Below are 24,139 nucleotides of genomic sequence, written 5' to 3'. Positions count from 1 at the left end.
TACACGCCCCATGTCTCTTATACATCATCAAGCACTTCACAAGTTTAAATTATTTGGCTTATAAAATTAAACATATTTAAACAAATGAATTAATGGTATAGAAATAAATACGTATACATATATATGTTATAAAGAGATAGAGAAAGAAATGAGTATCTTTTCAATAATCCTATGTGATTGTTTCTAATGCTGTGAATGAATTATCGTCAAAAATATACAAAAATAATTGTAGGCAAAATACATAAGTTACCCCCTAAACTATGGACCAAATCCCTGATACATATTTTTTGCGAATAAAAAATTACTTTACACACTCAACATTTTTAAAGTGCAACTAAGACACACCACTTTTGTTACGTCACACGCGCGTGTTGACCAAAAAAATGTAAGCGCGTAAAATAGTGAATTTTCTGTCCCAATCATTATTTAAATGACTTGTGTCAAACTTTCAATATATTTTTTTAACACTATTTGGTTCCTTAACTTTGACCCCATCCCTTCCCCGATTTATCTTATCAAGAGCCCCTCTCTTTTGTGTTAATTAGTCCCCTCTCTTTTGTGTTAATTAGTCCCCTGAAACTCCCCTTCCCCCATTTCCGTCATCTTCCATACTCTTTTTTTCCATCTTCTCTCTCGATAAGTTTAAAAATAATAATAATGTAAAAGGATTTGGAAGAAATTGATAAAACAAATTAAGTGGACTCTACAACTAAAAAAATTCTGTAGATCTGGGTTTCATTGCTTATTTTTACCTAATTTTTGAAGAGTATATTAGGATCGTTTTCTTTGACCTCTTGTCAGGTTGAGCAAAATAATGTCCTCGCTCTATTTTAGGAAATACATGAGACCTTTCTCTGCTTGATATGTTATGAAAGATCTTTGTTGTGAAATTATCTCTTACACAGTCAACATTCATTAAGAGAATTTAGAGAAAAATTAAAATTGAAGAAAACTCTGACAACGTTTTTCTTTAATGGTGTTTGGAGTTTTGGGTCATAATTTTTGTGTTAGATTTGAATTCTGACTCCAAATTTTGGGATTAATCTGCTTGGGCATCTAATTTTGGTTTGTAATTGGAAGGTGATAATTATGGTTCTTTTATGGTGGTCGGCGGCAATGGAGATGAGGCGGAAAAGAGAGAGATTGAAGGGGAAGGTTGAGGGGTATATTTGTAATTTTAAATTATTTTATTCTTAAAAAATTAATGACACGTGGCATAGTATTATTAGTGCGTGATATTACACATGTTTTGAAAAAACAGTCAAGAAGAAAGTGGTGTGTCTTACCTACACTTTAGAAAGGTTGAGTGTGTAAGGTGATTTTTATTCGCAAAAAGTGTATAACAGGGATTTGGTCCATAGTTCAGGGAGTAACTTATATATTTTGCTAAATTTGTATTTCAGTTGTAATGATTTGGTATATCATCTTTGTTTGACCAAAAAATATAATCTCCGGTTAAACTATTAAATTTACGTTGTATGGAATTAAATACAACTAAGGATAATAACTCTAGATATTAAGCACAAAAACATATAGTAGATGTGACAGATTCCGTATATGGTTGGTGACAATAAATATAAAATACTCTTAAAGCAAGAACATTAAAGGTGATATAACTAACAATAAATGTCAATAAATGGCATTTAAGTAAATAAAGAGAATGATTCACCCGATAATGGATGGGTGGGATGAATATTTATCCTGACAATGATGAGTGATAAATAGATCCAAGATTCACATGAACAATCCTCGGATCTGATGAAAGAGTGGGGAATAATATATGAACAAGAATATTTAAAGATAATCTTTGTGTTTTGCAAGAGAGAGAGTCCTCTTCTCAAAAGTGTTCTTCTCAGAATGAATATTACATGCCCCTATCATTGCCTCTTCTTTATATATATATGGGGCCTTTTTCCTAGGAAACCCTAATAGTACAAATGCAGAGAATATCCACTAGAATATTCCCTTCTACTACCCTATCCTGATAAATTAGTCGTTACAAGTCTTATCATCAATAGTCAATATCGACCTCGATCCTCGCTGGCATCTTGACTGTGATCTGTCGATATCTTGACCACGACTCATGTCGGCACCTCTGTCATTGACCTCGCTGCGCCTTGGGCGAACTCGATCGATAACTTTCTTTAATGCCATATTACACTAGATATTCTGAAGACAGATTTTGGCCTTTACAGTGAGTCCCTCCGCTTATTAAGGTCGAGCTTAGATGACCTTGATAAGCGGACTCTATTTGTCATAGTTGACAAAATTGGGCGATGGTAGCGGCGCTTTAGGCGAGGTGGCAACATGACTTTTTGTGAGTTGCAAACTTCGGGGATGCATTGTTTCAGAATGACGCCATGACATCATGCGTCATTATGATGCATTTTCCCAACGCTTTACGTCATTTCTTGTGCCTCTGCCGTTTCGATACTTGCACTGGGTAATAATGGACTGATTTCTCGGTCTTGGTGCTTGAACTCTTATAAATAGGGATCTGAGGCCATTTGTGTTTGTTTTCCATTCTCTTAATATCGAATCCCCTGTGTTTCTTTCCTTCATTATCCATACTGAACCCTAGTCTCCTTTTTGCTTCGTCGTTGCGTGTACACTTTCCTGATTCCAGCGATCTTCGTTGCTTCCAACTCCTATGCTTAAAACATCCTCCTTCAAGAATATGGTTAACACACTCTCTGGCTCCGATATGGCGGCTAACCCTACCCCATTGGCGGTACGTATGCCTCCTCACGGTGACGATGTTTCTGTTTCCCTTGAGGATGATAGATTTCCTACGGTGGAGGAAATAATTACTCATAGTGAAAAGACTAGATCTGACTTTTCAAAGTTACCTGAAGACGACCCGGAGGCCTCAAAATTGGTGATGAACGAGGTTGATCTCGCTGAATTTAGGGCAAAGTTCAAAATTCCGACTCACATTGATTTGGTTCCGGCGGCACACGACGTGGTACAAATACACCGCCCAGGATATTGCGCGTTCTACGCGTATCCGTTCTATGTAGGCTATTCCTTTCCTTTTCTCACATTGGCGGAGGAATTTTGCCTCTACTACGGCATCTGACCGGCCCAATTCTCCCTATACATTTATAATTTTATCCGCATATTGATGAAATATGCGTAGTTAGCTGGCCGTGGGATCTCTCTTCGCCACCTAATGCACCTCTTCACCCCTAGTTTATATAGGGGGACGATGTTGCATCTTCGTCACTGAGGAACTAAAAGTTTGGTAGTGAAGATGGACGACAAAGCAAATCGTCAGTTCTGGCTTAGCTACTTCTTCGTCAAGACCGAGGATATGGTAGCCAACGTGAGCGGATTCCCTGAGGCTTGGAATTATGCCCGTAAGTATCTCTTTGCCAAGCGTTTGTTTTTCCCATTTTTAGTCGTAGTCTAACATTCCATCTTTTCCTCGCGCAGCCGAGACTTCTCCCCCTCCTTTGGTTGCAGACATTCATGACTGGGTTAGCCAGGTCTTGCCTCTCACAGTGGGGATTCGTGAATGTCCGGCTTTTATCAAGAAATCAGGGCTCGCGCCTTCAGTGACCAGTGAGTTCATCTATTTGTATTCACCTATGCGTTCATTATTTTTTGTCCATGCCGTTTTGACCCCATGGTCGCCTGCTCATTAAGATTTTGTGCAGGAAGTGACAATCTTCTAACTTTTCTTTTGCAGTCCGAGGATCTTCGAAAAGGCTGAAGGCTCCTGCTCCAGCGTTCCGCAAAAGGAAGGCAGCTTTTGTTCCTTCTGCCGCCGTGAGGTCTGCTCGGTCATCAACTACGCCTGCCGTGGGACTCTCAACTTCTCCTCTGCATCATCTAATAGACAAGGATGACGAAGAGGAATCGTCGCTGAATAGTGATAATTTGCATCCCCGTAAGATACAATCTGTAGATGTCAGAGAAAGATCTGTCCGTGCGGGAAGCTCGGTGATGGAGGATTTCGTCATCTGAGAAAATGGCGACCATAGATATTGGAGATGATGCCGAGTTACCACCCATTATTTCGCTGTCATCAGGGGCGAGGAAGGTACGTCTCTCCCTAAGGCCGTGATGGATTTTGAGGGGCCGTCGGTGAGAGTCCCTGACACCTTACGGCAGGATGAGCTATCGGCCTCGCTACCAGCCGAGGATCCTTCTTCCCGGGTTGACACAAAGGGGAAAAGTGTACATGAAGAAGTTTATGAGACGGGCTCCGATATGGATGTTGAGGAGGTAAGGATGATGGGGGAAGGGCTTACCCGACTTTAGGTGAGATTGGAGGGGACCACGCTGACCATTACGATCCCCTTGGACCGGGATTTGCTGGTGGATACCGAGGACGTGGTCCCTTCTCTTGGTCCCCTATATTTCGTTGTGGAGGGTAAAACCCTTGAGAAGCTAAAGGATGCTACATTGTCGAGGAGTATCCTCGCTCTTAGGGTAAGCCTTTTAATTTTTTCTTCTTTCTTTTTCCTTGTTGAGCTCAATTTTGTTTTTATTCCTCGTTTTCTGTCTTTCGTTCAGACCGTGATTTTGGATATCGAGAGTGCCTGGCAGGAAAAGAGGCGTAAGGCCATTTTTCAGAAGATGGAGCAGAAGTATCACGAATACTGTGATAAACACCACGAGCTTTGCAGGCGGCTTGGCGGGAGAAGAAATTTTTGGGCTCTCCGAGATAAACTGAAGGAGAAGGATAACGAGTTGGTGAGGGTCATCAAAAAATGCAGCAAACTCGAGGGGGCGTTGAGGGACAAAGAAGAAGAACTCAAGGTGAGCAAGGGGGTTGAGGCTTAATGCACCGATCTTCAAGCCCAGGTGGTTTCATTGCGTGTTGAGCTCGAAGAGTATCAACTCAAAGTGGATGCTCTGAGTGGAGAGGTTGCTGATAAGGCAGTGGGTTTAGAAAATGCGGAGTTGGCTCATTTGTCGGCTGCGAGAAAGGCAGAGGCTTTCACAATCGCGATCGACATTCTTCGTTCTGAGCAGGAGAGTGCTTTGGAGATGGCCAGTCTCAGGGAAGAGCGGCTTGATGAGCGGATATGGGAGCTTGAGAAAGAGGCTTCGAGCCTTAGTGATCGAGTTGCAGTTCTCGAGGCCGCGAAGGTGCAGTTGTTGGCTCAGCCATCCTCGTCCCGCACTTATGCCTTTTTTAATGTTCCGCATGATTTGTATGAGGAATGGATTCAAGCCGAGGCCCAACTAGATATATTCAGGGATCTGATAGGGACAGGGGCTATTTCAGAAGCTGACTTCGAGGACGCTCGTGCTAAGGCACGTAAAGCTCGATTTGCTTGTGGCTATGATCCCACTACACCGAAAGCCGGTGATGACGAGGAGGATACGGGCATGGATCGGATCAAACATGATGCCTGGTATGAGGATAAATATCTCACTAGCGATGGCGAGGAGATAGGTGGAGACGGTCTGGGCGATCAAGCTAGTGGTGCTGCTGAGTTAGGCGGTGATTAGTTGTTCTTCTTTTTTGTTTAGCCGCAGACTTGTGTGTATTTTTTGTAGGCGTGCAACCTTTGTAAAAAAATATTCTAAGTATGAAGTATTAGTTTTGTTATTTGTACCTGATTCCTTTTCTTTGTTTGGGTTTGTGCACTTTTCTGATTTTGTTGCTTGATTGCCTTTAACGTAATAGATTTGTTTGAGTAGGCTGAACGAGGTTGAAAGTAGCCTTCATTTTGTTAAGGCCATAGGCCGAGTAGGTGTTAATTCGAATGAAGTCAAATATAACTTTTGATTAATTGAGGTCGTGGGCCAAATAAGTGTTAATTCGAATAAGGTCGAATGTAACCTTTAATTAATTGAGGTTTTGGGCCAAGTAGGTGCTAATTCGAACGAGGTCGAACGTAACCTTTAATTAATTAAGGCCAAGGGCCGAGTAGGTGCTAATTCGAATGAGGTCGAATATAACCCTTAATTAATTGAGGCCGTGGGCCGAGTAGGTGCTAATTTGAACGAGGTCGAATGTAACCCTTAATTAATTAAGGTCGTGGGACGAGTAGGTGCTAATTCAAACGAGGTCGAATGTAACCTTTGATTAATTGAGGTCGTGGGCCGAATAGGTGCTAATTCGAACAAGGTCGAATGTAACTTTTAATTAATTAAGGATGTGGGTCGAATAGGTGTTAATTCGAACAAGGTCGAGTGTAACCTTTAATTAGTTGAGGCCATGGGCCGAGTAGGTGTTAACTCGAACGAGGTCGAATGTAACCTTTGCTTGGGGAGAGAAAAAGTAAACTTAATGTATTTGTGCTTTATTCATATATTTGGAGAGATTTACATATTGTTTGGGCGCTGGCTGGTAGTTCAGTCCCAGTCCCGGTCTATCTAGTCCCTTCATTCGTCGAGTTGGAAAAATAGTGAGAGATCAAGCAATGAACTGATCGTCCAGTGTCTTCGTCTGTGCGCACTTCAATCCTGAAGTATCTGATGGTAGGCTATAATCTCATGTTTTAGTCGATTATTACACTCTAATTTACTGCACTATAATTGAGTTGGAGCTTTAATCGCTAGTGTTTTGCACTAATTGTATGTTTTATGCCTAGTAGGAGTGATTTCGATCTATGTAGATATTATGGAATGAATTCAAGCTATTCGAGAGCTTTGAAGTCTGAGTAAAAGCCCAAGGGTTAAGTCGGGATCGTGTTCGGGGATCAACGGATGATAGTGGAAAGAAGCGAAGAATCGAGCAGGCATATTGCGCAATGTCAAGTAAAATGCATATAACCTTTCTCTCAGAACTCCGTTTGGGATCCACAATATACCATTGGAAAGATATTTAAAAGGGCTACAACTTTCATGTTTTATGTTTTCCCAAATTTCCAACAGAACGCCACACACGTGCGCAACCGCATACTGGCTCTTGAAAATCACAACAAAAGTAAGCAAGAAGATATCAAGGGGAGAAAATAGGGGTTGATTGGATAGGTGTAAGATACTTGTTTGGGAATTAACACTAGTTACTTCACTTCTATGGTTCAAGTGAGTCTCTCGAATTCACTCTATTATATTCAAACATTCAGTAGAAACTTCTCTCTCGATTAAGTCTCAACCTTACGATATGAACTAAGTTAAGCTTGGTGAAGATATGCAAGAATTCGTAGTGGATTGATCCTTAGGAGAACCTCTTTCGATTATCCTTCTAACTAGGTCTAAATATTAATCCAACTAGCCTCTTTCGATTACTAACAAGAATCAATAAATTAAACCAATAAGATAATGCCAAACATTACAAATTATACCTCTTTCGATTACATAAATAAGTGAATATATATGCAACAATAAAAATACCCAAAATGCTTCAATACATAAAACTAGAGTTAATATCCACAAACAATTCTCAAAACACCAAATCCATCAATCCCTAAGGAAGAATTACTCCATGGATATGGATAAATTTATCACAATTAAGTTTAAGTTAAAGGAAAACATAAAACATCCAAACCCTTGTCTTGAGTGAGGATGAATGGTAAAATCCTTGTGCTCTTGCTTCTCCCTCTTCTCCTTAGCTTCCTTAGGTCTAAATTATGTCAAAAGTCCTCAAAATACCATTTTTCATGTATATATACCAAGTATAGTCGGGCCCAAACAAATACACCTTCTCCTACGCAAAATAGGACACTTTTCCGGAGTTGTACATGCACGGCCGCACACCTGGAAGTGTACCCGCGCACTTGGCTGCACACTTTTCACCCTGTTCTGCCTCATATATGCGGCCAGTGCGCGAATGCGCATGTGGGTTGGGTTCTATTAGAAATTTGGTAAAACGTAAAACATGAAAGTTTTAGCCCTTTTAAATAGCTTTCTAATGATATATTGTGGAGCCCAAATGAAGTTCCGAGCGAAAGGTTATGTGCATTTTACTGGACGCTTCACAATATGCATGCTCGATTCTTCGTTTTATTCCACTATCATCCGTTGATCCCCGAATACGATCCTGACTTAATACTTGGGCTTTTACTCGGACTTCAAAACTCCTGAATAGATTGAATTTAGTCCATAACATCTACATAGATTGGAATCACTCCTACAAGGTATAAAGCACATAATTAGTACAAAACACTAGCGATTAAAGCTCCAACTCAATTAAAGTGCAGTAAATTAGAGTGCGATAAGTGAGTAAAATATGAGATTATAGCCTACTATCATTATCCTCCTCATCGCCTCGTTAAAAACCTCCTCGAGAAAACCCAATTGGGACAAAACTCGAGTGAGGGAAAAAGAGTGCGACTTTGGGGACCTCGTCCTTTAAAAGTTGAAGTACTTGAGGTGTGTAATATTCCAGTTGTTTGGTAGTCACTTTCCTTCCAATGTTTCTAGTGTGAATGAACCTTTGCTTGCTGCTGCCATGATTTTGTAGGGGTCATCCCAGTTTGTTCCTAGTTTGCCTTCCCGTGGGTCTTTGCTTGCTTGTGTTTTAGCTTTAAGCATGTAGTCCTTGACTTTAAGTGGCCTGATCTTTTCCCTCTTGTTATAGTAGCGTTCTTCTTGTTGCTTTTGGGTGACCATTCTTACATAGGCCATATCGCTTCGTTCCCCGACTTTTCTACTATCATCGTTCTGGGTTCCGCTTTCGCGGAAGTATCTTAGAGTATTGGGCTCCCCGACCTCGACTGGTATTAATGCATCAGTCCTATAGACTAACGAGTATGGCGTTTCCACTGTGCTCATTTTTGGCATTGTTCGGTAGGCCCAGAGTACTTCTAGTAATATCTCTGGTCACAGTCCCATGGCATCTTCGAGTTTCTTTTTCATGATGTTAAGTATTGACTTGTTGGAGGACTCTGCTTGCCCGTTACCTACGGGGTGGTAAGGCGTTGACAATATTCTTTTGATGTGCTATTTTTCAAAAAAGTCGGCGACCTTCTTTCCTACAAATTGAGATCTGTTGTCGCAGCTGATTTCTTTGGGGAGACCGAAGCGGCATATGATGTTCTTCCATATGAAGGCGATTACTTCATGTTCGCGTATTTGTACGAATGCTCCTACTTCCACCCATTTAGATAAATAATCAGTTAAAACCAAGACAAATCCTAAGTTACCTCGTCCTGCCGGGAGGGGGCGAGGTAGGTGTTCGCCTGCTTGGTGGATCATTGGAGCGCACTTCTGGCAGTGCTCACATTTTTTCACGAAATCTGTGACCTCCTTTTTCAATGTGGGCCAGTAGTATCCTGCTCGTATGAGGCACCTGACCAAAGCTAGATTGCCGGAGTGAGCTCCACAGTGGCCTTCGTGCACTTATTCAAGGACGTGCCGCGTCTGATTTGGGCCCAAGAATTTCGCCATGGGGAGCCATATGTCCTTTTGTATAGGTCATTGTGAACAATGCTATACCTGGGTGCTTGCATTCACAGCTTCTTGGCCTCTTTTTTAATCATTGGGGAGTATGTCGTCCTGCAAATATGTAATAATATGGTTGCGCCAGTCCCAAGTTAGGTTTATGGTTCCTTCCTCGATTTGGTCTATCGACGAGTTGATGAGGTGGAACATATTTTGGTCTCCGGTTGTGATTTTTTTGGTGGCTGCAGCTAATTTGGCGAGGCCGTCTACCTCGATATTCTGTGCTCTGGGAATCTGGTCGAGCTGACATTCGTCGAACTCGGGTAGTAGTTTGCAGATTTCGGTCTGGTATTTTTGTTACCTTTGCTCCTTGATTTGGAAAGTCCCTATGACTTGATTGACCACAAGCTGAGAATCACAGCGCAACCTTAGCCGCTTCGCCCCATATTTGAGTGCTAGTCTTAGTCACGCAATTACGGCCTCATACTCAGCCTCGTTGTTAATCATTTTCGGGCACCTTATGGACTGGCGAATCACTTCGCCTGTTGGGACTTCGAGTACGAGTCCCAGCCTGGACCCCGATGCGTTAGATGCATCATCGATGTATAGGACCCAGAGGTCGTGTATTTGGGAAGAAGCGTGGACGGCTTCCTTTTTGATTTCGGGTAGTATGTGTGCACTGAAATTGGCAACAAAGTCGGCGAGGACCTGAGACTTTATCACAGTTTACAGTCGATATATAATATCGTGCTTGCTTAGTTCGATGGCGCATTTGTCCAATCTTCCCGAAAGTTCGGGTTTGTGTAAAATGCCTCTTAAGGGGAAAGTCATGACGACCGATATGGGGTGGTATTGGAAATACGGTCTAAGATTCCGTAAAGCTATGATAAGGCCAGAGCCAGCTTTTCAAGATGGGGGTACCTCGTCTCGGCGTCGACTAGTGTCTTGCTAATGTAATAGATGGGAGATTGTATACCTTTATTTTCTTGGACTAAGATTGAGCTGACAGCTACTTCAGACACGGCGAGATAGACGGGGAGAGGCTGTCCTGGTTCCGGTTTTGAGTGCAACGGTGGTGAGGACAGGTACACCTTTAACTCCTTTAGTGCTTGGACACACTAAGGGGTCCATTGGAGGTCGTTTCTTTTTTAAGTACGCCGAAGAACTTGTGGCACCTATTGGAAGATCGCGAGATGAACCTTAACAAAGCGGCGATATGGTCGGTTAGTTTTTGGACTTTCTTTTTGGTGGTCAAGTGCTTTGGTATACCCTTGATAGCCTTGATTTGTTCTGGATTGACCTCGATACCCCACTGTGACACTAGGAAACCCAAAATTTTCCCTGAGGCCACGCCAAATGCATATTTCTCGGGGTTTAGTTTCATTTTGTATTGCCTGAGTATGCCGAAGGCTTCTCTTAAATGTTCGATGCGATCTTCTTTCAATTTTGGACTTGACCAACATGTCGTCGATGTATACCTCAATTGTTTTTCTGAGTTGTTCTTTGAACATCTTCATCACCAGCCGTTGGTAAGTTTACCCCGCAATTTTCAATCCGCAAGGCATGACCTTGTAGCAGTACGTCCCCTGGTGGTTGATGATGGTGGTCTTTTCCTGGTCCTCTTCCTCCATAAGGATCTGGTTGTATCCCGAGTAGGCATCCAAGAAACTCAGCAACTCATGCCCGGCTGTCGCATCGATAAGCTGGTCAATATGAGGTAGCAGAAACGAATCCTTGGGGCAAGCTTTGTTCAGGTCGGTGAAATCTACGCACATATGCCACTTGTCGTTCTTCTATTTTACCATGACCGCATTGTTGACCCATTGGGGGTACTTCGACTCTCTGACAGAGCCATTTTCCAATAATTTTTCCACTTCTTCGCTCACTACGTCATTGATTACGGAATTGAACTTACGTCAAACCTGCCTTACCGGGGGGTAGAGTGTATCGACGTTCAATTTGTGTGTGGCAATATCCTTTGAGATACCTGGCATATGTGCATGGCTAAAAGCAAATAAGTCCGTGTTAGTAATTAGAAATCTGCGAAACTTACCCGGTTCTTGGAGTTTGCAGCCGATGTAAGCTTTCTTGCTGTGGTCGTTGACGTCTAGCTGAACGGGGTTGAGGTCCTTTATGGTCAATCCTGTGGCCTCAACCACATCAGGGTCTCTGATGAAGTCCTCAATATCGTCGCCTACCGACCTCGATCCTGTTGATTGCTATGGTTCCTTCTCTTTATCTCTCATTTGTTGGGTGGTCGTGCAGTCTAGGGCGATGCGGTAGCACTCTTGGGATGTGCGTTGTTCCCCGCGTATATTGAATACGCCCCATGGAGTTGGGAATTTGATGACTTGGTACAGGCTAAAGGGTATGGCTCTCATGGAGTGTATCCACGGTCGCCCTGTTATGGCGTTGTATGTCGTGTCCTGGTCCATGATGTGGAATGTGGTCTTCAGAGTGACGCCACCCGCCAGGACGAGAAGTGTGATCTTGCCAGATGTTCATTCAACTACGCTGTTAAAGCCTATTAGTGTGATGCAGCGTGGTACTATCTTGTCCTCAAATTTCATTTGTGTGAGTACTCGGGGATGGATAATACACGCGCCGCTCCTGTCATCTGCCATAATTAGTCTTACGTCGGTATCTAAAATTCATAAAGTAATAACAAGAGCGTCATAGTGAGGGAATGCCAAACCGTTGGTATCTGACTTGTCGAAGATGATACTTTCTTCTAGTTTATCATACCGTTCGTGGGTGATCGACCGTTTGAGCTTGTGGGTCGTGGTGAACTTCACGCTGTTGATGGAAGCATCGTCTCCACCTCCGATGATCAAATGGATGGTGCGGGCTGGCGAGGATGGCTTCAGCGGCCCTTGATGTTGTTCGCGTCCCCTGGCAAAGTTGGTCCTTCCTCGATCGCTCAACAATTCTTTGAGGTGTCCCTGTCGCAGCATGTTTACGACCTCCTGTCTTAGGGTGATGCAATCTTTAGTTTTGTGTCCTTGCTCTTGATGGAACTCGCAGAGGGCGTCTGATTTTTTGGTATTCGTGTCCGACCTCATCCTTTGTGGCCACTTAACCTTTAGTCCAAGCTTCTCCAAGGCGTAGACGATCTCTGTAGGTGACACGCAAAAATTGTGAGCGGATAGTAAATGAGGCATACCTCTTTCATTCGGGTGAGTCCATGTTCTTGATCGGGGTGGGCCTTCTTCATGGCGAGGTGAGGATACAACGGTAGTTCTGACATATGGGAGATGCGATTCCCGGTTTGGCCATGAGGTTGCTGGATCTATTTTGATATCACTTCTCCGATCTTTCCTGGATTCTGCTTGTACTGAGGTCAGTAGATGAGTCGGCCCATTGAGGTCGTCTTCGTCTGCTTAAACTTCGGCACAGTATGCATTATGTATTTCGTCCCAAATTATTGGGGGGGTATTTCATAAGCCGACTTAATAATTTTTTTGTCGCTCTTGAACCATTTCTGTTTAGCCCATTTTGAAAAGCGGCTACCTCTATTCCTTCTGATACATTGGGCAAAGTCATTCTTACTTGGTTGAAAAAGGCGAGGAAGTCCCTCAGTCCTTCTCTCGGGTACTGTTTGATATCAAAGATATCATTCACTCTTTCCTCGGCCTTCTTGGCCCCGGCATGGGCCATCACGAACTTATCGGCCATTTCCTCGAAGGTTTCGATGGAATGAGCTGGCAGTTGCGAGTACCAGGTTAATTCCCCTCCCGTGAGGGTTTCGCTGAATTTCTTCAGCAGAATGGAGGATACTTGTTCTTTGACGAGGTCATTGCCTTCGTATATTTTCAGGTAAGGCGTCATTTTGAAAGTTTTTGGTTTGACATGTAAGGCAGCACTATCACTGTACGGTTGCTCGATGAACCGACCGGCATCTCTCTTTAGCAATAACTTAGGAGCTCCCGGTATTTTATTGACCCTTTCTTGGTGCTCTTTCATTTGATCCTGAGGTGCCTTGTTCTCATTTTTCATTTCCTCCATCTTTTTCAGAATGGTTGTGAGAGCATCATCGCGTGCATTGTTAACAACATTGTGAGTGATACCTATCGTCACGGGTGGGGGGAAAGTTGATCATGTCGCTCGTTCACTGGTGGTGCATCACAAGTTCTCGCATTTACTGCGCGCGGCCGCGTCCTGAACGGGTTTATGGAGAATGCTGGTCAGTGTATCAGTCAGCCAAGCCTCAAGGAGTTTCTTTATCGCTGGCAGCGTCTCCTTTCCCACGGATGTGGAGGCTGTCTTGCCAAGGGATTTTGTGATGCTGCAGTGGGGAGGGGGTGATCCACCTCGCCTAGGAGAGGCATTGGGCGTTGTGTCCTCGTCCACTGTTTCAAAGCTTTCATGGATGATGTCCATAAGGTTGGTTGGGAGGTCACTCATTATTCTCGTTCTTTCTTTTCTGTTACCTGCCATGTTAGATCTGTGCATGCAGAGAGAAAAAAAGGTTCTTCTTTTCGTTTTTTTTACGTCAGCAACCAGTGATGGTAGTAGATCTAGAAAAAACTGAAAGACTTAGTTAGAAAATCCTCACAGACGGCGCCAAATTATTTGACCAAAAATTTTAATCTCCGGTTAAACTATTAAATTTACGTAATATGGGGTTAAATATAACTAAGGATAATAACTCTAGATATTAAGTACAAAAACGTATAGTAGATGTGATAGATTCCGTATATGGTTGGTGACAATAAATGTAAAATACTCTTAAAGCAAGAACATTAAGGGTGATATAACTAACAATAAATGGTATTTAAGTAAATAAAGAAAATAATTCACCCAATAATGGATGGGTGGGACGAATATTTTGCCTGACAATGATGAATGACAGATAGATCCAAGATTCGCATGAACAATCCTCGAATTTGGTGGAAAAGTGGGGAATAATATATCAACGAGAATATTTATAAAAAGGTAATCTTTGTATTTTTGCAAGAGAGAGAGGGTTTTCTTCTCAAAAGTGTTCTTATCAGAATGAATATTACATGCCGCTATTATTGTTTCTTCTTTCTATAAAAGGCCTAGGGCTTTGACCTTCACCTAGGTGTTTGCCTAATGGGTTGTAAATTTTAAAGCTTGTTTTATTGGTCGGGGTGTATTATCGATTTCAACACTCAAGTACCCACTCTGATATCTACTGCTCTGTCGATATCTCGACCACGACTCATGTCGGCACCTCGGCCATTGACCTCGCAGCGCCTTGGACAAGCTCGACCGATAATTTTCTTTAATGCCATATTACGCTAGATATTCTGAAAAAAGATTTTGGCCTATACAGTGTTGAGTAGCGTATGATAGATGACTGTCATTTGACTTAATTAACCTTAAATAAATGAGGGATGGAGTTTAAAAAAGAAAAATTCTAAATTCGAGTTTTTCAATTATTTTCTGGATTGTTGCAAATTCTCATGCTTATAGTCTTGAGTTATCAGACTTTTTGCTTTCAATATTTCATGAACCAACAGCCAAGGCCACATATAAATATTAAAACTACAAAAAATAAGGGTGGTGTATAATTTTCTTGAATAAAGAAATTGTAACGTGTGTCTGTGTGTACATCCAAAGTAATCAAATATTGTTAATGAATGCATGAATTTCTCCACTCTGATTGGTCTATTCTGTCCAATCAAAATAGCTTGAAAGATAGTGCCAATCATTTGCAAATCCTTCAATATCTTTACCCAAAAACTTTAATAAAAACAAAAGCATGTGGGACATTTTTTATGGAGAGTTGCACAGAAGACCCAGTCTGGAAGCATCAGCTATGGACGGTAAAATTATAAAGAAAAAAAGTAATATAGAAATCTTTGAATGGAGAAAACTTTTATTTTTTCTGGATGGAGAAAGCATTGATTTGGACATATATTGGTCACTGATAATAACACGGTGGAATAAAATATTCCAAGTTACAATATACTGATTACCTTGCGCTTTCAGTTAGAATATTCTAAGAAAAGTTCTGAAATTTTGTTATGTCCTTAAAAAATTGGGTTACATGCAGTAAAAAGTAATTCCTGGAGAAAAATAAAATAATATATATATATATATATATATATATATATATATATATATATATATATATATATATATATATATATATAAAATGTGATTTCTTAACCCCTTGACATAATGAAAGTTTTTGGTGCAGTGAGGAAGGTGATCGAAAAATTGTTTCAGATCCCAAGTGTAGCATTTTTGCATTTTTTGAATCTTTTTGTTAGAATTTATGACTTCGCCATTATATAACTATGTAAGTTGTGCGTATTGAGATTAAACAGATATCATAAACAAGTTGATAAGCTAATGCAATTAGCACTGCACAGTACTCATTAGCTTAAAAGGCTCTTATCTTCATGATCTCAGATTTATATTACAAAAGTCAAGATCACACAATACTATATTTTGGGGGAGGGGAAGGTGTTCTTCTATATATCTTTAAGTTGCAGGCTTAATCTGGCATTACATGGGAAGTCATCTTTTGGTGAGTGCATCTCTAAGCGGCTTGTGATCTGCTCAAATCTTTCTGATAAAAAGAAACTTTGTAATCTCTTCAACTTTCTTGATACTCTTACTTGTGTGCTGAAAATTGCCTTCACTGGTCTGTGATCCGATAATCTTGATTCACCTCTTCCATACAATTGTTGCTTTAACCCTTCTCCATACCAAATTATCCTATCACACCTGATAATATAGTTCGACAAAATAGAAATTAAATCAGCCTTTATCATCTTTTTTTTTTTTGTTGCTATTTTAAATTAAGGGGGAAAATAACTCATAATACAATAAATAGTAGATTTGAACCCATAACTTTAAAAATATAATAAGTTCAACGCTCAAAACATTAAATGTTGAACTCATAGAGTTTAAATCTTGAATCCGCTTTTGCATATGTTCAAGTATTAAGCAAAGGGATGTGTAAAAATAGAACTTATTTATTGTGTAAAGAATTTTTACATTATCATGTTAAATTGACTTACATCAACGTGACAACCTAGAAAATAGAGTAAAAATATGCTATAACCAGTTAAAGTTAAACTACACAAATAGTGTAGAATTATTTATATTATACTCCCTTCTTTTATAAAAGATTGTTCTAGTTTGACCTGACACAAACTTTAATAAACAAGGAAAGATTTTTGAGTTATGTGGTCTTAAATAAGTCATAGCATTTGTGTGACTTTAGAACTTTTGAAATTTGTGGTTTTAAACCTGTCATAACATTTCTGTAGCTATAAATACTTCCTATTAGGGAAATATTGAAAGGTACCAATCTTTTAAAACTGAATAATAAAGAAATAGTGTCAATTTCCTTGAAACAGATGGAGTAATCTTTAACTTAAATTCTTAATGATACTGTCATCTATGTTTTATGCCATCTCTCATGAACAAGATATGCAGATGACACTTATATCCAGATACAAACACATACAAGAACTGCATTTTATTTGTGTTACTTGAATTACAAGTAAATAACAAACTTACCATGCAGGAGCACGTTTCTTTTCGCCTCTTTTCACCTCTGGTCTACCATAGTAATCACTCGAATTTGGATAATATTTGTAAGTAGGGGCAAATTTAATCTTTCCTTCTTGCCAACCTTCAAATACTTGTCCATCCATTAGCTCCATCTGCAACTATTTTATCATGACACATTTTAAAATCTTAGTTCTAGTGGTTTATTATTTGCTAATTACTGTATTTAGTTTACAAGAGAAACAGTAATCTTTAATTTTGATATTTAATCCATATGCTACCTGATCATTTTCCAAGAGTGCGTTCCAATCTCCTTTTTCCACTAATAATCTTGTCGTTGATTCTGGTAGAGAAATCCTGTAGTTCAAATCTCCAAGCAATATCACTCGGCTACAACCAACCAATTCACAAAATTAGGTTTAAAGTGATGTCATGAAGATATTAATTTTTTAAAATGATAATTGTGTTCTTTATGTAAAATTGATTGTGATGTCATGCAGATATATACTTTTCAAAATGATATTTGTGTTCTTAATGTGAAAATAATTAACTTTTCCTACCATTCGTACAAAAATAGTTATACTTTTGCAACTTGTTGAAAGTCAACCAGATTAAGAAAGAGATCTCTTCATATTTGCAAATTGCCCAAGTTGGAAATTGTCTTTTCCTTTTTGTATTCTTTTCAGTTGTTTAGCTACCGATTAAAGACTACTAATCTGACAAGATTATAATATGTTTATAAGGTAATTAAATAATCATGAAACGTTAATTGTGATTCGATTGGCGGCTTCAACTAACAAGACAATGTTTAACTCTTCAACAACCAATAATTAATTGGTTGTTAAGTTTAATTAACTGGACATACTCATGTCTTATTACCCTCAATATCTGCCATTGATTAGAGTTAACTAAAAAAGGCGATTAATCAAAGTAATAGTAACAAATCTTTTTTGGACGGTTTTATAAAATTAAGATAAATTAATGGACCTTAATTAAAATATTTGACATACTCATGATCTAGAATCTTTCTTGGTAATTCAAGGGAGGAGCCTTTTGGAAAGGCTGTTCTTGAAAATATTTCAGCAACATTTGCATTGCGAATCTTCTCATCTCCTTCTCTACCCCCAGAAGCTAGATGACTACACACAAAACATAAGCTTGTTTGATGCAACTGAAATCTAACTGATACTGCACCCTGCAACAGAAAATATTAGTCATAATTATACATAATAAAAGAAATTTTCAATACTGTCAATAAAATATTCTTGCAAAACCCCAAAAAAAAATTAAAAACTTAAAGAATAAACTTCCTTTTAGCATAAATTAAAACACGGAAATACTAAAAAATTATGTGAGTTTATATAAATTAGTTGTGCTAAATAGCTAATCAACTTTCATAGTAAGACAGGTGAAAATTTATCCTATCCAAAAATAACATCAATTTGAAAAGTCAGGTTACTATTTATGCGTTAAACGTAAGACAAGTGAAAAATTCATAGTCAAGTTACTATTTAAACGTAAAATAACCCAACTTCGCTAGCAACGGACAAATGAGCAATATAGTTCTTGAAAAAGAAAGACAATTTTCTTTCTTGGAAAGTTGGATTTATGATGAAAATAATATTAATAACTATATCAATTACCTTGTTGCCTAAGCAACCCATGATGCCACAGCCAACACAAGAGACACTAGGGTTTCGAATGAAGGAACGAAAATCATTTCGAACCCATACTGATATCAATATTCCCACCATTTGCTTACTGATAATACAACTGAATTCTTGTGGAAATTGTCCATTTTCATCATTTTCATTTCCATTCTTTTGTACCAATTGAGAATTCGTATTTTCCTTTCCTTTCTGTTTAGTGTCTTCATTTCCAACTCCTTTGGCTGTTTTCTTGTTCAGAGCTTCTCTTATTAAGGAATTCCACTTTGATGAAATCCTTCCACTCTCTGATCCAAGAACATTTGCTGCTCTTAGTGGCACTACTTCTTGAAACCTTCATACATTTTACCAGAAAAAAAAATGTTTCATGGATAAATTAAAATTTCATTTTTGAAATTAAATTGAATTAAAAGAAACATTTTTGGCAATAAGAAAATACCCAAAAACATAGATGTCACATGAAGTGTGGTTTGTTCCAAGCAGATCATCCACATTGAAGTCGTCACTTGGTACAACTCCTCCAACGTTCCATGTATTAACAAAAACCCTGTAGAAAAATAAAACATATTTATGATATAATAAGCCATGAAAAATTAAACGATTTCTTAAAATATAGGAATCTCCCAGCATCATTCCTTTGTTTTTTTTTGAGAATTTAAAAACAATAGAGTACTAATAAAAATAGAATACATGTTTCAAGAATTTCATTGGTTGAGCTCTAACCAATAATATCTAATTAGTGGTTGAAATTAATGGCTAGTATTTTGAGCTCTCCTCTAATTACCTGTAGTTTTGAGTGTCCTCGTGATCATTGAAAATAATGTCATTAGAACTGAAGGATTTTTTATCAAAATGGGGAATCTCCAATAAATATTCAGAATCACTTGGAAAATCTGCCACAAAGTTGGTGCTCCCCAATCTCTTTAGGACCTTACTAGCTACCAATCTTGGCCACATAACCTTGAAAAAAATGAGGAAACTTTTAAGAAAGAGAATTACTAATAAGTAATACATAAAGAATAACAAAGAATTCAATCAGCCATGCAAATAACCATTGAGAAAATCTAATTACTTCCAAAGTATAATTATTGAAAACATCCTCTCCCACTCCAACTTAATTAGATTATTGGATACATCTTGAGAAAGGAAAAATATATACTATTAAGAGGTACATATTATGACTGAATTGTAGATGCTCAAAAAGAGAACTAATGCAGTAAATACTGTTGATATAAATCCTTGAAGATGTATATGAACCCGCAGTGATACATAAAACATGCAAGCTAGACACAAAGAGAGGATAATTTTCCTCCGGTATTGAGTTTACATATCCCCAGCCAAAGAAAAAGCAACAAGAAAACAAAAGGTAATAAGAATAGAAAAGGGTTAAACTTTGTGGACAGATAGTCAGGTTATCATATATAATCAGATTTCGTTCAAATATCGGGAAAATGGAAGCATGAAAACCAACACAGAAAGAGAGAGAGAGAGGGAGAAGCATACTTCTCCTTTCTTTCTTGGCATGGTGAAGGGTGAAGAGTGAAGAGAAAGGGTATAGTAATATTGAAGATGGTGTGAAGGGAGGAAGAAGGCGTGGAAATAAAATGGACAAAATATTTGATGCTGCGGAAGGAGGAGAGGATTAGAACCATGAATATGTTACTATATATAATTTGAGAGGACAAGAAATTTAAGAAATAAAAAAATTGATGCTTAAACTAATTATATGCTAAGTATTAGAATTGCCTTTATTAGTTATCAACAATTAAATGAGAGATAGTAATGGTTCAACATGTCTTTTCATCTTTCTATCTAATAAGAAAATTAGTTAATTCGTATTAAGTAAGTAGTAACAAACCATGGATATCAATAAAAATATATATAGTTGTATAGAATAAAATATGCTATGCTACGCGGCCGTTCAAAAGAGGGGCACGTGGAACCTAAAACGGGGATAGTTAAAACTGAAGGCAATTGTCCCGTCTGTCACCGGAAAGAATAACGCTCATAAAGTTGTAATAAATACTCTTCACCCGGTAGCATTTAATGTAGAATATTCCACATCACTTAGTGTGCTACCCGTTACAGAGAATTTATGCTCACCGTTACACCCTCTTCAATGGCCCTCCTAATTTACATTAAAGAAGGGCATGATTCTAGGACCGTATTCCCTAGGTGCAACTATAAATAGTAAGCTCAGTTATTGCAACGACCCGACCGGTCGTTTTGAGCACATGCATTCCGTTCAGCTATTTGAAGTCTTGAGCAATATCGTATGATGTGTTATGACTTGTGTGAATCGTCGGTTTTGTTTTTCAGGTTATTGAGAATAGATTTGGAAAAATGAATTTCATGATTGAAGCTTTAGAGTTGGAAGAGTTGACCAAGTTTGACTTTTTAGTATTTGACCTCGGAGTATGCCCGGATTTGCATTTGGATATTTCAAAAAGGTTTGGGCGCTAATTGGTGAAAGTTAAAAATTTGAAAGTTTGGAAAGTTCATAAGTTTAAGTGAGAGTTGACTTTGAGGATATCGGTTTTAAATTGTGATTCCAGGGATTGGAATAGCTTCGTTATGTCATTTGAGTTCATTTTGAGTTGATTTGATATATTTCGGCACGAGTTTTGGAAGTTGAAAGTTCATTAAGTTTAATTTGAGGTACGATTCGTCGTTTCGATGTTCTTATGCGTGATTTGAGGCCTCGAATAAATACATGTTATGTTATGGGACTTGTTGGTATGTTCGGACGGGTTCCTAAGGGGCTCGGGTGAGTTTCAGATAGGTTTGGGTTGTGTTGCACTCGTTTTTGATGTTTCAACGTCGTTTGTTCAAGCATAAATGACACCACATTAAGAAAATGAGCTCCAATTTCTATTTTGATTGAAGCATTAGATTCGTATCGTAATTTTGGAACCATAGCAACTGGAATCATCGAGTTTCGACATCATATGAGAAATTTATGTTTATTTTACTAAGAATTGGGTGGCCAGATTTTTCCACAGAGTAATTACGTAATTGCCACTGAATTCGTATTTAAAAATCTGCACTATTTCGAAATATTGAAACCAACATATCTCCTTCATTATAAGGTCAAATGGAGTGATTCAAAAGCCTAACGTGACTGAATTTCACAAGAAATCCATTGGAGGCATCAAAAGCGAATTTCGGGATCTTCTGGCATAAGAAACGAGGCAGAAGACAAAAATATTTAATATCGAAAGTTTGTTCATTTGGACATATTTTGAGTTGGGGAGCTCGGATTTGGGTAATAGTTTAGGCGATTTTCACCATATGGATTGGGATAAGTGTTCTATACTCGATTTTGGTTATATTTCGTGAATCTATCTTTATTTTTGGTAATTGGATTGTGAATTTTAAAGAGAAATTGGGGGAGTCGGATTTGAGTAAAACTAGTATGGTTGGACTCGTAATTCAATGGGTTATCGAATTTTGTGAGTTTCATCGGGTTCCGTGGCGCGGTCTCTGGTTTGACTTTTTGGTTGACTTTGGGATTTTGATTAAAGATTCGACCTTTATTATTTGGAATTATTTCTTTGGGCTTTATTTGATGTATTTGAGTTACTTTTGGCTAGTTTCGAGCCGTTCGGAGGACAGTACGCGCGAGATGGCATTTTTGGAGCATCATTTGGCCTGTTCGGTATTAGATTTGGCTTGTTCGAGGTAAGTAACACTTCTAAACTTGGTGCTGAGGGTATAAAACCCTGAATTACGTTTTACGTGATTGATGTTGAGGTGACACGCATGCTAGATGACGAGTGTGTGGGCGTGCACCGTGTGAGTTGTGATTTAGTCGATTCCGTGGAATTGTGTAGCTATCTTATCTGAACAATTTTATTGTACTCTATGTGTTAAAGCACTTGAGCTATAATTTATGCTAGAAATCACATTTAGGCTATATACTGGTACTATTGGGACCCACAATGGTCGTTCTTGGTTGTTGAGTTATTTGTTTATTTGCAGTTATGTACTCAGTCGCATTCATCATTTCATATCATATCTCAGTCTCTGTTATTGTATATTGTCACATCTCATATTATTGATTTGGGCTGCTTAGCATGAGTGTTGTGAGCACTAGAGACTGGAGAGATTGATGATTGAGTGAGGTTGAGGGCCTGATTGTGAGGTTATTGATACTATAGAACGTGAGTTGCCTGTGCTGATCCAGATGTTAATACTATAACACGTGAGTTATCCGTGCGGATCCAGATATTGATACTATGGCACGTGAGTTGTTCGTGCAACACGTGAGTTGTCCGTACGGATTCATGCCATGATTGGCTCATTATAGCGCTTGGGCTGAATGAGCCTCTCCGGATTCTGCACACCCACAGTGAGTGCAAGTATATATTGAGTGCGAGTGTTGAGTGATTGGGAGGATTGAGTGACTGGGAGGACTGAGTGGATTTATACTCTGAGAGTATGCGTATGGTTATTCACTATGTTGTATTACATTCGACATGTACACTTGACATACATGCATAGAGATGCATATTTTTCCTCATGCTTTACGGTATCACGTCATTCATGACTTCTCATATACATTGACATATAGGCATAGAGGTGAAATTTTCTTCATGCCATTTGATGATGAAACATTTACATGTTGAAAGGTTTTGGAAAGAAAATCACGATTTTACAAACTTAGTCATTTTTTCACTGTGATACTTGAAAAACATTCCTATTTTCCGGAATTGTGAACGAGCTGAACATTATATCTCTGAGTTATTTCGTGTACCACTTTTATTATATTGTTATGAACTGTTATTGGCTATTGGTGTTGGACTCTGACCTTTGTCCCAACTCGTCACTACTTTAAACCTAAGGTTAGGTTTGTTACTTATTGAGTACATGGGGTCGATTGTACTCATACTACACTTCTGTACCTTGTGTGTAGATATTGGATGCTAATGTTGCTATGCACAATAGGAGCTAGATTTGAAGTTGTACCGGCATTACAGTTACAGTTGCCTCTTGTTTATGGCAGCTCCAGACTTATGAAAATCTGTTTATGTACATTCTAACAGATGATGTATTTATTTCATACTAGCTTTGTAAACCCTAAATCTTAGAAGCTCATGACTTGTACTACCAGTTTCAAGGCTACGTATTGCGAATTTCCTTAATTATTTTATTATTTCAGGATCAAATTAATTCATTTGTCTAGAAATCTACGCTATAAATTCAACTGTACTGTTTTACGGGAAAACAGTTTGGCGCCCAACGTGGGGCCTAGACAGTCATGTAATTAAGTTGATCCTTGTCTTTTTACTAACGTGTTTTGGTTATTCATCTTAGCAAAAAATCATAAGAAATGGCAGAAAATGGTATTAACAACGCACACAATCCTGAGGTTAAAAGAGACCAACCTCACCTAAAGAATTAAGTCAGTGACACTCACAATGAGGGAAACGATGCCACGCCGGTCCACGACAGGCGGTATCCACAACATGTTCTGGAAGCAACCCCCGATGATGCTGAAAAGAACATGTTGTTGATGCGGTAAGGGTCCTACAAGAACATCATACGATCATTCTAGTCCACCTCATGCAGCAGGATAAGGTTATAATAGAGTTGAAGTAGAATCTATCGGGGGGCTTCAAATAATGCGAATAGACAAGGTCCGGTTCCTCCCGATGCTCCCGTGAATCAAACAATACAGAGGGTCGATA

At 39.0% G+C, this 24,139-nt stretch overlaps 2 protein-coding genes across 2 annotated transcripts; both read right to left on the bottom strand.

The window, feature by feature from the left end:
- Positions 1 to 8,304: 8,304 nt before the first annotated feature.
- LOC142163982 (uncharacterized) lies at positions 8,305 to 8,688 on the bottom strand. The gene has a single exon (XM_075221141.1). The coding sequence runs from the start codon at positions 8,686 to 8,688 to the stop codon at positions 8,305 to 8,307; it is 384 nt and encodes a 127-aa protein (XP_075077242.1).
- A 6,900-nt stretch (positions 8,689 to 15,588) lies between these two features.
- Positions 15,589 to 20,102, bottom strand: LOC107830968 (type IV inositol polyphosphate 5-phosphatase 9-like). The gene is made up of 8 exons (XM_016658669.2): positions 19,953 to 20,102; positions 19,234 to 19,409; positions 18,889 to 18,996; positions 18,426 to 18,783; positions 17,793 to 17,977; positions 17,064 to 17,172; positions 16,792 to 16,943; positions 15,589 to 15,990 (listed from the first exon to the last, which is right to left on the bottom strand). The coding sequence occupies exons 1-8, from the start codon at positions 19,971 to 19,973 to the stop codon at positions 15,735 to 15,737; spliced, it is 1,365 nt and encodes a 454-aa protein (XP_016514155.1). The 5' UTR covers positions 19,974 to 20,102; the 3' UTR covers positions 15,589 to 15,734.
- Between the last annotated feature and the right edge of the window lie 4,037 nt (positions 20,103 to 24,139).

The sequence above is a fragment of the Nicotiana tabacum genome, chromosome 9 (genome assembly GCF_000715075.1).
Source record: "Nicotiana tabacum cultivar K326 chromosome 9, ASM71507v2, whole genome shotgun sequence".
Classification (NCBI taxonomy): domain Eukaryota; kingdom Viridiplantae; phylum Streptophyta; class Magnoliopsida; order Solanales; family Solanaceae; genus Nicotiana; species Nicotiana tabacum.
Note: the sequence above shows the minus strand (reverse complement) of the source record. Positions and strands in the feature narration are given on the sequence as shown.